A 13,646-nucleotide genomic window follows, 5' to 3' on the forward strand; every position below is an offset into this window, starting at 1 on the left:
GTGGCCAAGCAATTCTTTTACACTGCAGTCTATGTAAGCTTAAGAGCAATGCAAATTACTCAACACAAACAAATAATGAGCTGCAATCATGATAATAAGGGTCGTAATGAGCGCCGCCTATGCATCAAGCTCTTTAGCGGCCACACTTACAGCCCAGAGGTGAGGTGAGAGGTTTAAAGAGTAATAGGCGCTGTATGAGATTTGTAGAGCACAAAATTCAAACCAAACAAAAAATATGTCGGAGGAGCTGAGAGTCCTTATGGCTGAGGTCACTCAGCATGAAATGTTACTGTATTTGGATAAGCCTCAGCCAACATCAGTTATGCCACCAAAGAGGCCATATGGTCCTCTATAGTGGAGAAAGTGAATGCTGTCTGTGTTACCAGGAGGACAGTCAACCAGGTGATGAAAAGGTGGCAGGACCTGCGGTGGCAAACAAAAGCGAAACTCACAACACAGCACAGGCATGCAGCAGGAAGATGAGGCGGACCACCAGCCACATCACAGCTGACGCCGCTGGAGAGACAAGCAGAGAGGACAATCCATCCCAGACAAAGTGACCCTGGGTTTGAATATGCGGGGTCTTCTCCAAATGTTTTCCTGCCTGTCCTCAACAAAAGCCAAGCGTCTCTGCATCAGGAAGTGTACCACGGCAGCCAACCTGAGACCAATGATAGGTCTCTGAAGGTGTGTGGTTTTATACAGCTATTAATTACTCACTTCTACAATGGTGAGCAATTACCGAAGATAAGGCAAAATCCTTACATCTCATTTTAATGTTTGCACCCGCTTAGTATTCCAGATCCCCACCCAATTCCATGCTCTTGCCTATAATATAATTTAAATGGCTTAATGATGGCAAAGTGCTAATTTGATAGTGGGAGCACAATGCCAGGTGAAAACCATTCTTAACATACGCTGCATATTTAGTGACTGCTAAAGTCCCACTTTACACCAGAAACATGTTTTTTGGCAGCTATATGGGTGTTTTGCAGCCTCAAATCACTTTGCAGATATCCTTGTATCAGCCCCTGAATGGCACTGGATCGTAAACTGCCTCCTCCACCCAGTTCTGTTTGTTTTTGATAACCATCTTTATCAGCAGCAATGACATGCTCAAACAGTAACATGATGCACACCTGTGCACTTTGACCATGGACAGGCAGGCTATAGCCTATAGACTTTGATTAAGAAAATATGTTTGTTATGCCAACATCAAGGCTTGAAAATTACTGTAGTTTTGACAATAGTTTCCTTTTTTATAACATTTGTTTTGAATATTTCACTAGACGCATGTATACACTTTTCTGAACACACAATACATTTTTGTGTAGAAGTCACAAATATGGCTTAAAAAATATTCTGAATCCATAAAGGAAACACAGGACATACACTGAGTTCACTTCCTGTATACCAAGTTATAGGATCCCTCCTGTGTCATACACCCATGTTCTGTGCTGCCCATTGTAAAATGAGTTCCTATTACCTTTAACAAGAATGGGGAGAGAAAATTGAGTATGTCCTTAAACTTGTAGTGTTGTGGCTAGATTTGAAGGACTTCAGTGTGTAGCGTCTGGAAAACAATATGATCAAAACAGTGAGAATGTTGTTATACTAACAGGAAGTAAGAAAAGGCTGTGTGGTCCAGTGGGTAAAGAAAAGAGCTTGTAATCAGGAGGTCCCCAGTTCAACTCCCAGCTCAGCCACTGACTCATTGTGTGACCCTGAGCAAGTCACTTAACCTCCTTGTACTTTGTCTTTTGGGCGAGACGTAATTGTAAGTGACTCTGCAGCTGATGCATAATTCACACACCCTAGATTCTGTAAGTTGCCTTGGATAAAGGTGTCTGCTAAATAAACAAATAATAATAAGAACATATTTTTAGAACATTTACAACTGAGTCCATAATCTAACCCAACTCCAAACACATAAAATGTAATAGAGAGGTATTGCACTGCAGTTTTACTGTAGCCAGTATCAGTTGCAATCAACCCAACGCTCTGGAGAAAAAAATGACCAACAGTCAGTTTAATTACAATTAATACAATGGTTCCAATCTCCTGCTAAATAATATAGATTTACATTCCAAAGTCCAGTCATGTTGTAAAAGTATGCAAGATTATTCACAATGTTACTTTTATGAGCTCAGAGTATGCATGCCCATAGTAAAAAATGACTGGACTGGTTCAAACTACCTTCTTTCTTTACTGACAGGAGTTACACCATGTCCATATACAGATTCTACACAGAGCTTAAAAATAATACATCTCCATATAATGACTTGCAAGCTAAGGTTCATGATACAACATTAATCCGGCCCTGACTAAAGCCCCCATTTTTGTTCGAACAAGGCAGTGATGAGATTAAATAATCCAAAGAGATTGATGTTACTGTTATAATCCTAGTTGAGGAGATAGCAGATAACATGTGTGAGGGACCCGATTATAAAGGATACTGGTCATTTTACAAAATCCCAGTATCATTTACTACATACTGGTTGTTAACTCCATGTCCACAAGTATTATTTTCCAGGTGGAGCATTCAGTTACTGGACAGTTATTTATTGGAAAAAAAAAGACAAGTGAATCCAGCTTGTTAATTTATTTAGATCCAATTATTACACAAAAAGGCTGCAACATCAAGAGGTACGATTTCTGATACGTAATAGCAGTTACATTAAAACTAGACATTGCTAACATTCCTGTTAAAAAACCAAACAAACAAACCTGTTGCATCATCATCATCTTCTTCATCTCAGTTAAAATATTTTGCCAAAAACAGAACAGCATGGAGCCCTGAATCACAACTCACATTGAAGTGAACTTTTTATTTTGTTCTGCATTTAGTAACAGAAAAAGCACTTATCTATCAATAAATGGAGTCACTGGGGTCAACCTTTAATGCAAACATATTGCTACCTGGTTCTAAAGTGTGTGGAGTAATGGAAACAATGCATGTGCAATTTCTTAGTATTTCTTTTCCCCCTCCCACACAGATTGTGAAAATGTTCACATTTATTTCGATTTTGCAAAACCCACCCTGTTGTTTTCCCTATCAAACTCAGTGTAATACTGGCCAATAAACACATCTCCCAGGATCCACAGAGGTCCAGCCGGGGCTGGGATGTCAAGTCCCATGAAGCCACTCAGACAGATAGTCTGGCCGGCTTGACTTTCCTATGGTAAAAGAAAAGGCAAAAAACAAAGTCAGCATAGCTGGTCCATGAAGTCATACATTTTGAAATGCATCTATGAAATATGTTTGCTTTTCTTCAATTCCATAGTCTAGAAACCTTATTAAAACACAGTTCCTTCTGAAAAACAAAGACTTTAATAATCTTTGAAAAAGACATACATATTCTTTAGTGAACGTACATAGTATGTATATTGTCCAGTTTATATAAAGCTATAGCTACATTTCTTATATACTATAACTTAATTTTACTAGGCCATGCATTACATATTAAAGAACAGGTATTTCTAGTAACTGGTGTTTGGGATTTCCAAATGCAACACCAATGGTACAGCGCCCTCTTGTGCCACTCCTCAGATCCATGCTTTGGTCTCAAATGAAAACCTTTCTAACAGCTCACCTTCAAGATGTACTGATCTCCAGTCAGGGTGTAGGTCTGACCTCCAAGTTTGAAAGAGATGGCAGGAAGAGTGGCCACTTTCTTACAATCAACCATGTACTGAAAAGACAATGATTGACTTTGTTACACATTTAAGATATTTACACAGTTAACCCTTTGCGGTCCATTGTCGGACTGGGTCCGACATTGCAATTATTCCTCACAGGTCCTTTGTCGGACTGGGTCCGACATCATTATAGCAACGCAATAAACGGGTGTTTAGTCGTTTTTTCTCCGGAAAAAGCCGAGAAAACCATTCAATTGCCGAGTGGGAGCGACAGGAGCCGAGACAAGTCGGGGGAAAAAAACAAAACAAAACAAAAAAAAAAAACGTATCTCATGAATAGTCATACATGGTATCAGGTATCAGATAATGGGGCGTTCATAGTAAACAAGCTGGCTGAGTGCGTCAGCGCACAGAGACTATCATGGACATTTGCAGAGCTTTTTTCAGATGTTATAATAATAAAATAATGACTTGGATCGCATTATTGAGGAGTTTGGTTATAAAACGAGTGATCCGGAGATGATCGATCGGTATGTACGACTATTATTATTATTATTATTTATTTCTTACATAGGTGAACGCTATAGCAAACAAAAGGGTGGGACGGTGCTGGAGATGCCTAGTGAGTGCTTTGTTGATATGCAGGGCCATTTAAACCCGTTTGACTGTGGAAAAAAATACATTTTAAACAGCGCGTATAAAATTAACTGCGCGTGTGAAAATTAATTAGACCTGGAGTGCCTGACGCGCAGTTAATAAATGGACCGCAAAGGGTTAATGCATTTCTCACTTACCAGTAGCTGGATATTCAGTACAAAACAATTAAAGTTAATGTTAAAACTCCAAAAAATGCTCATTGAAAATTATTCATAACCTGACAAGAAATGTAATTAATAGTTGAGGCACCTTTAGCAACAATAACCTCTTTTAAACAAATTAGGATATTTGTTGTCAACGAGCTTTTGGCATGATTAGTGATTTTTTAATCATTCTTCAATGCAAAATTGTTTCAGTTCATTCAAATTCCGAGAACTTCTCTTGTGCACAGCCTTCTTCAACTCATACCAAAGACTCTCAATCAGATTTAGATCGGGACTTTGACTAGGCCATTCCAGAACCTTGATTTTATTATTCTTTAACCATTCTGAAGTAGATTTTGACGTGTGCTTTGGATCGTTATTGTGTTGGAACGTCCAGTTGCGCCTTAGCAAGTTTTGTAGCTGAGGGTTTCAGATTGACCAGTATCTTTTGGTATGCTATGGAATAAATTTAAACCATGTATTGGAACTAAATGTCCTGTGCCATTAGAGGAAAAACAGCCCCACAGAAGGATATTACCACCTCCATGCTTGACAGCAAGTATGGTGTTCTTTTCTTTGTACGCCTCACCCGACGTAACAACTATTAGCGTGACCAAATAGCTCGATTTTTGTTTCATCACACCACAAAACCTTTGACCAGAACTTATATCCACCATTCAAATGCCATTTTGCAAACTTTTTGTAAGCAATTGTACTTGTGATGTTTTCCTTGGCCTGTGACCATCGAGACCTTCACCATGCAATACTCGACCTATGGTTGAAATGGAAACCCCAGTCCCACTTGCAGCCAATTCACTTTGAATATCTTTGGCAGTCAATCTCAGATTGTTATTAACCTTCCTCACAACTCTTCTACTTGTTCTTGGTGAAAGAACCTTTCTTCCAGACCAAGGGAGCATTGTGTCAGTACCATGAGTCTTGTACTTCTTGATAATAGAAACAATGATTGAAATAGGGATACTCAAATGCTTGGAAATCTTCTTGCATTCTTCTCCAGCTTTATGACAATAAATAAATTCTGCCCAAGGTCTTCAGATAGCCATTTATGTAAAATCTTAAATAGTAATTGCATAGCTTCTTATAATACCTTAGCTACATATTTTATAACACAGCTATCACTGTTATCAGGACTAATCAGATAACATTTAAAACATGCTTTTGTGCTTTATTAACTCAATAACTTGCTCAGAAATCTACAAAACGGTGAATCACACAGTTCAAAAGTTCTATCCTGGAGGTGTGTGTGTATATATATATATATATATATATATATATATATATATAATAAAATGGTGATTACAAAGTAAGTTTACCACACCAACAAAAACTTTCTAATCACCCTGTATATTACACACATACACACTGCATGTGGTCATTTTGCTTTCAGTCATACCTCCCCCTGGATGAGTGGGACAGCTCCGATGGCTTTCTGCAGTGCTTTCACCTCTGCAGACGGTCCAGTGATGAGCGAGGTTCCAGTGTCCACGATGGCTTCACAACCCCCCTTGCACAGAGTCAGCTGGCTTCCAACACCCATCCTGTACAAAACAAACACAAGACTGTTAAATATCACACCACCAATACAATAAAAGTGTTCAATAAATACAAATCTATCAATGAAAAGCCAATCTGTAAATTAAATAATTAAAGAACACAGTGTTGTTTTCTGTGCCTGTTTTCCCAAGGGTCAGTATCCATTGAGTCACGCTGTTTCGGTGTGCCATTCTGCTTTAGATTTACTACTGAAAATGTCAGCCAAGAGCTCAGTATCATCTAGAGAGCATTTATATATATCCTGGGAAAGCGCCTGCCCCTTCTTAATGTTTGCTGTTTATATGAGCAAGGGCTGGAATGAGATGTTTCAAATCAGTGGAATCTGGGGCTTCTACGACATACATTATTATGGTGGATCTGCTATGTTCATTTTTTTTTTTTTACTGAAACTTAGCATAAAAAAACAACAAGGTTGAATCAGAAAGGAAAGCTTCAGTCAATAAAAAAGGAAACTAAAAAAGCATATTAAGTGTATACTGGGTTCATCAATAAAACAGAGATGCAAACAGGAAGACTGTATAAGGTACTTTTACTCATCCAGCTTAAGACTTTATATTCCTTACTAAAATAGAAACCGTCTAGATGTTAAGACTATTTAATTACACCCCTAATTCTAATCTTATGTATCCAACCACATGGTTTCTATATCAAATGGCTTTGGCACAATATAAAGCCTCTACTTACTCATCCATATGGATCTGCCAGTAGGCCTGGCGTGTGATGTTCAGGTAGTTGAACTCTCCAGTGTAATATTTGGGATCAGTTCCCCCCAGCAGCAGTTCACCCCCTGGTTGAGTATCTGGGTTCCTGAGATGACAGATTTATTAGACATATATCAAAAAAAGACTATGAAACAGATTAAGTTAATTCGCGATGCACACAGCAACTGTTAATATAATCTTTAACACTGACGGTATGAAAAATGAACTTCATCACATATATTGTGTATAACCAGTTACAATGTTTTGAAACTTCGGCATTCACTTGCATTATAAGATATCTCCCCAGTTCTTCATATAAATAGTACACTTTGTACATTACATACCGCCACTGCTTTGGCAAAATACATTTTGTAAAATACTGCAATAGTCTTAATAAGAAAGTACTAAAGAGGTTGAGATTCACTGAAGGATCAGCATTACCTGTTTAGATAAAAAGAGAAGACATTCTTTTCCACTTTTTTCTGGCTCATGATATTATCAAAGACTGGAGTCACTTCATCCACAGCGATCTTTGGGTAAGCCATGCCCAGGATTCCATCAAACTTGGCAGCAATGAACGCCACCCCAGGCTGTTTGATGGCTTCCCCAAACACCTGACCGTCTATAGAAATGTCCCCAATCTGAGAAACAAAGAAAGGGATTTACTCATGCACTATGGACAATAAAAGATAATGTTTAAAACCAAACACATGCTGTTGTGTACCTTGCACGTATCTTGGCTAAGATACCCAGAAAGACTGCCCGAGCCATACTGGATTGCAAACGCTGCCCCATTCTTCACATAGGTGCTTGATTTTGCAGAGTTATACTTGTGGTGAAGCACTAAAAGGAAATGAAGAAAAGACTGTTAGATTGGGAAAGCACTGGAAAATCTAAATTTTAATGCATGTATGTTGTTTATTCCAGCTCCAGACTTTTGCAAAAATGTCCATTCTTATGACCTTTTTGAGGGATTACCAAAAGACCTTGAGGGGCACAGCCCTTTCTCCATTTTATCTTTCAGCCACAGAATAACCACCTTTTTCCATAATTTGGCCACCTTGATCTGGAATGACCACACTTTAAAATGGCAAGCATTCACATTCAACTTACAGCAAGCAATATCAGTCAGCGAGCAGTGGATGGAAGGCACCCACAGGTTGGAAGAGCCGGTATCAAAGACCACAGTGAAAAGCTGAGGTGGAGTCCCAATCCCAATCTCTCCATAGTACTGAGCCTGGAAGGACACAGATTCGACAAATCAGACAACACTGTACATGTAACAGACAGAGGCTAAACTGTATTGTAAACTGGACAGCAGGGCATTTGGCCTTGGACTGGATAAGAAGTGAGACTCTACTTCTTAATTCCACTAGACAGGATGAGGATACTGCTCATGTAGGGCAGATAAATGAGTATTAGTGTGTGAAATGGAAAATGACAAATACAGATTCTATCAAACTGTCACTTCTTGAATGGCAATCATAACCATTTCCTTTATGAAACTAGCCAGTAGTCAGGTGGGAGACATCCATATAAAATGAATCGCAGTTATCTTTTGTTTCAGTACCAAAGAATATAGAATTAGAAAACAATACAGTTTTCATTATGATTTGGGAATTGTTTATTTAAACAGCTGGAGTAAAAAGGTCAAACTTGCTGACAACGTTTCCCCTTGACATTAAACTGTGTGTGGCTCCATTAACACTAAAGCACCCTGCTATCGATATGACGCAAGTTGACCACATGTGGTTTTGAGCTGCACACTTCAGCAAGCGGTCAGGCGCTAGCAGTATGCAACACACAGCATACTCATATGTCTGTTGACATTACCACTATTTCTCAAGAGAATGCAAAAGTTGGAAAACACATTTTCTGTAAGCCTTCAAATGGAAAGTTCAATGGTATTAAAGCATCTTAAAATAGTTCCAAATATAAATATATATCTCATCATGTTCTGCTTCTCTTGCACTGATATTACCCTACACCTACAGAATCAGTAACACAGCAAAATACCCATGTACTTAAGTGCGCCAACGCTGACGTTAACCATGGCTAATATACTGTTAATAACTGCAGCTCTATTTTGTAAGGGTTAGTACTCTGTTGTGACTTCTGTTGGCAAACACACTAAACAAAGCAAAACAAAGCCCTTGTCCCAGAGCATGTGATGATGAATTAATAGCCTTGTAAAGCAAACAGCAACAGCAAGCTGAAAGGCAGGTTGAGGTGGGGAAGCCTGTTCACTCCATGTTGCTTTATTTACTGCAAACATCTTTCCTAGATCTGGATTTAGCCGCTATAACATGCCATTTTACGTGGATTTTTAAATTAGTAAGTAGCTGCTCCCCTGCCAGTATGATCTAATTGGCAGACAGTGGGATTTACAACAGCATGGCTTAAAAAAAAAAAAAAAAATAGATGTGTGTGGTTGCTTGGTTTCACAGGCTACTGGTCGTAACTCCTTAAGAAAGTAATATAGTTTATTCATCTTTAACTTAATGAAGAGGGTGACATTAAAACAAAGCAATGACCTGAAAACCTCTCTGCAACAGCCCAGTGCTCCACATCATATGACTACTACTGTAGAACTCAAACAGTAACTCATAAACAGGCTTATCCCTCTTTAGAGCTTTCAAGAAAAACAAAACACTCCTTACCACCACACTTATTTTATAACCAGCACAGCACTAATGTGGTTATCATGAGAACATATTTCTTGAAACAAACTCAAAACAAGGCTACATTTACTGGCAATGACCACCATTAACACAGAAGGCAAGCAGATTAAACAGGGCTTTTCTTGTTTGATTAAGGAGTAGGGCTCAAACAGTATACTACTGTACGCAACAAAGCAATGGCTACAAAAATAAAATACTTTTATTGCGTAAAATGTAACATCACTTTCTACTAGACAATCCATCTCCCTTAGATCACATCAATGTCGTTTTTTTTTTTTTTTTACTCACATCAAGATAGTTTTTGAGAGTCTCTGGGGTAGGCCCATCACTGGAAGGGAAGCCCAGATTGTATTTTAAATTATGTTCTTCGGAGACCAGCCCTTCAACACTTCTACCAGCATCGGACAGAGTTCTTCTGAGAGATCGGAACTTTTTAAGAGGAATTCTTCAAAAAAGGAGAAAAGGGCAGGTTGACAGGGGATACGACAGCCCTTCAGTACTTCAGCACACAGAGCCCTCTGTATACAGACATTGTTAAAAGTGCATATTCTCTATGTGCACATGTTTACTAAAAAGATTTGGTCCAAGCGCCCAGACTTATCAGTCTGGCTGCTGGCCTGCTTTAAGCTCTTCAGTTAATGAGGTTTATAGGTTAAAGGGTACATACAGCTATGGCCAAATGTTTTGCATCATCTATAGAATTAACTAACTTTGTTTCATAAAGTCGAAATGAAACCTGCTGAATAATGTTACAGTAACATATTGAATTACATACCGCTTTGTAGTTTTCCATATACTTAAAAACCTGACATTTTAAAATGTGACATTTCGAAATCTAACATGAAATACTGTACTACTAGTATTATGGCTGCCGGTTGACTTATGCAATATCATTTTGTAGTTTCATGTTAATTTATTTTTTTAAATGTCTCAATCCTAAAATTCTAGGTGATGCAACACTTTTGGCCATTGCTATAGAACACAACAGTTTATGTGAAGCCTTTGTGCCATATTCTAAAAAGTCACATTTATTATTAGGTTATGCACTAAACCCCTCCATATGCCTCTGTACTGCTGGGGGGACATGGTCATTGTTGCCTCAGACATTGCAGTCAAGATAATCTCCAGTGTCATATACACAGGTTATGATCAACTTATTAGTGAATTAATTATGGAAAAATTACTTTTTATGTTGTTCTCTTTCAATATGCAATTGAAACAGGCACCAGTTTCAAAGCATTACTAATTATTTTCTGAAAGAGGAATTTGAAACTACTTAGGTTATTTTTAGCGGATAGATAGAAACCACACTGTGGTTTCGAGGACTTTTTTTATTTATTTATTTATTTTTTAAATGCCCTCTGTAGATTTAAGGTGGATATTTCAATAATAGAAAGGCATACCCAATGCACGTGGACATTGGAATGTGCTGTGCATGGGTGCCCCCGTTTCCACCGGAGGACACCAGACGCTATCAAGAACACACCATGTATCTGTTCTGACCGCCATTAATGCTTCTGAACTGCGTTGCAACGAAATTAAATCACCCTACATGCAATGAATAAACCCATCTTTTAGCAACACTCTTACAAACTCTTCCTATTCGCTAGTACAACTGACGTTATTACGTATCTGAATGGTCCCACTGCAGTATACAATATTAATAATTTTAAAATTCCTAAAAATTCAAATACATTGGTTAAATTAATATTGCACTGATCTGATGGTACTCTGCAGTTTACACTATCGTTGTGTGATACTGGTTTACATACAACTTACAACAGAAGTGAATTTGTAACTTTTTATCAGTACGTCTGTATTAACAGAATAAAACTGGCACGCTTACATAATGAAAATGTTTAAATGACTTGCATGTAAATCAACAGAACAAATGTTAAATACCGCAAGACGAAGTCTACAGCGTTTTCCGTTACATCTGTTTAATTTACAACTTTTAATAATGCAGTACACAGCGCGAGAGGCAGAGGCAGTTTTTTTTATGGCTTTAAAAATTACAACTTAAACATAACGGTGGATGCCCTAATTTGCACAGAATATGGTTAAAGGTCAATTCGATTTTTAGTACATGTAATGATTAACACAACTTGATTTATTTGTGCTAGAAACGTGTTGGTGCCTCTTCATTGCATTCAAATAATACTGCTGCTGCGTTGCAACGGCAGCATGTGAATGACATGCTTACCTGACAATAGCATTGGTGGTCGCGATAAAGGCAGCAAACAGGATTATATACGAGAATTTCATTATGTTGTTGTTGTCCTTCTGGCTGTCAGTGCAAAACGCTAAACGTTGGTACCCTGTATGGTATCTAAACAATGACAAAGCAGTTTCGTTGGACTCTAAGCACTGGCTCACAGTCAGCTGACCTTAATAGTGCAAACAGTCATGTGATGGTGCGGCGCCAGCAAGCACTTAGAAGTCACCTCCCACCCAAGCTTACCCATTTTCAGTTGCAGAGAAGTGTTGCTGGTTATGTTACAATCTCCGCGGATTTTGCAATACTGTAGTTTGCCAACGGCATTTACAGTAAACAACAAACAAAAGGTCTGCATGTTGCAAAATGTACAGTGCACATTTCAAAACTATGTCAGACAAATGTTCACTGTTTCAATTGTTTCATCTTTATCTGCTATTTGGTAAAAACGCTGTCCAGCCAACAGTACCTTTGGTGGGCAGTTTGTTTTTTAAGGACAGTACCTCTTCTTTGGGCGCTGCTATCCAATTGTGGTTAATAAAACAAGCACCTGACCTAATTCTACAGCTAACTTACAATGCCTGCTTTATATTCTACATAAGTAGGAGTCAAGTGACTCAATTACGGAGACCCCAAACTTGTATGGTGTCTCAGATCTTTAAGTCACCTGGTGCAACTTATAAATTAAATTACTATTTTTTTTTATCCTTTGCCAAATATAATTAGCTCATTTTAGTGCAGGTGTGAATAAAAACATTGTAACACATTCTAAAACTAATCTCCAAGTGAGTCTGATTTTGTTTTTCAGATTTAAATAATACCCTATTTCAACAGACCCTTTGTTCATTTAATCTAAAGCACAGTACAATAACAACAGTTATACAAACCACATAGCATTGTTTTGTTTTTAAGCATGATCACTTTTTAAATGAGAGTATAATTAGAGGGTATAGTCAGTACTGAGGCGCATGTTGACCTGCATGAAATCAATTTGTGTCCAGACTGCAAACATTACTTCCTGCTATTACACAGGAAAAATCACGTGAGGTACAAACCCAATACAAATGTTTCCTGTTGATATTAACCATGCTGATGCAGGATTTCTGAAATCATATGATGAATATTTAGCACATTCAACATTTGCACACATTTAGCAGCTGCTGACTTTCTTGAACTTTAGTATATTTTTAAGGCAACAATCCATTGACACAGAACATAATTCAATCTCAAATTGTGGCAGTAGTGTTTTCCAATTAGTGACAGTTATCTTTGGGATAGAGTTGAACTAGCTATACTCAGCATTTTAGTGGCAGTAAATCCACCTGGTTTGCAATAACCACTTATTTTAGGGTTGATCCAAGAATAAATGTTTGATCTAATTCCCCAGTGCTGGAGTATGTCAAAACAATGCCACTGTGGTTTCTCCTGGCAGGATAATGGTTGATCAAAACACCCCTTTGGAAACGGGCAGTAACAAAAGATACCAGTGAAAGTTAGGAAAATGACAGGGGACCTGTGAGAAAGTTGAGAGGTAAGGCATGGTGATGAATTCTTTAAAGCCTGCAGTATACAGCTATGGCCAAATGCTTTGCGTCACCCTATATTATGAACTAATGTTGCTTCATAAAGTCGAATGAAACATATTGAATTACATACCGCTTTGTAGTTGTCCATATACTTAACGAAAAACTTTTAAAACATAAACATATCTAACATAAAATACTGTACTACTATTATGGCTTCCAGTAGACTTTTGCGATGTCATTTTATAGTTTCTTTGATTACATGATGTTAAATATGGTCATACAGTTTTTCTCTTTTTTTTCTTTTTTTTTGGTCTCAATCCTAAAGTTCAAGGTGATGCAAAACTTTTGGCCATATCTGCACAGTTGCGCTGTTATTTCCAAAGGTTAAAATACAGTACACAAGTCTGACCTCAAGAGGGCACTGATGAGTTTGAATCAATTTTTTCTCTTAATGCTCTGCTTTACGGTATGTAAAGCATAAGTATATAATATAATAAGGCACACATTCA

At 38.0% G+C, this 13,646-nt stretch overlaps 1 protein-coding gene across 1 annotated transcript; it reads right to left on the bottom strand.

Moving 5' to 3' along the window:
* Positions 1–2,587: 2,587 nt before the first annotated feature.
* On the bottom strand, positions 2,588–11,786 carry LOC117434446 (cathepsin D-like). The gene is made up of 9 exons (XM_034056993.2): positions 11,600–11,786; positions 9,685–9,841; positions 7,829–7,952; positions 7,440–7,558; positions 7,157–7,356; positions 6,699–6,821; positions 5,854–5,998; positions 3,594–3,692; positions 2,588–3,177 (listed from the first exon to the last, which is right to left on the bottom strand). Exons 1-9 carry the CDS (start codon positions 11,659–11,661, stop codon positions 3,016–3,018), a joined length of 1,191 nt encoding a protein of 396 aa, XP_033912884.1. The 5' UTR covers positions 11,662–11,786; the 3' UTR covers positions 2,588–3,015.
* Positions 11,787–13,646: the final 1,860 nt, after the last annotated feature.

The sequence above is a fragment of the Acipenser ruthenus genome, chromosome 28, assembly GCF_902713425.1.
Source record: "Acipenser ruthenus chromosome 28, fAciRut3.2 maternal haplotype, whole genome shotgun sequence".
Taxonomy (NCBI): domain Eukaryota; kingdom Metazoa; phylum Chordata; class Actinopteri; order Acipenseriformes; family Acipenseridae; genus Acipenser; species Acipenser ruthenus.

What these genes read in the sequence shown, in the direction of transcription:
- LOC117434446 (XM_034056993.2), bottom strand. Translation starts at nt 11,661, where the DNA reads ATGAAATTCTCGTATATAATCCTGTTTGCTGCCTTTATCGCGACCACC. An exon ending in TTCTCTTTTTATCTAAACAG is followed by an intron (nt 6,822 to 7,156) that starts GTAATGCTGATC and finishes CTGTCATCTCAG; the next exon opens with GAACCCAGATACTCAACCAG. An exon ending in TGGCAGATCCATATGGATGA is followed by an intron (nt 5,999 to 6,698) that starts GTAAGTAGAGGC and finishes TGTTTTGTACAG; the next exon opens with GATGGGTGTTGGAAGCCAGC.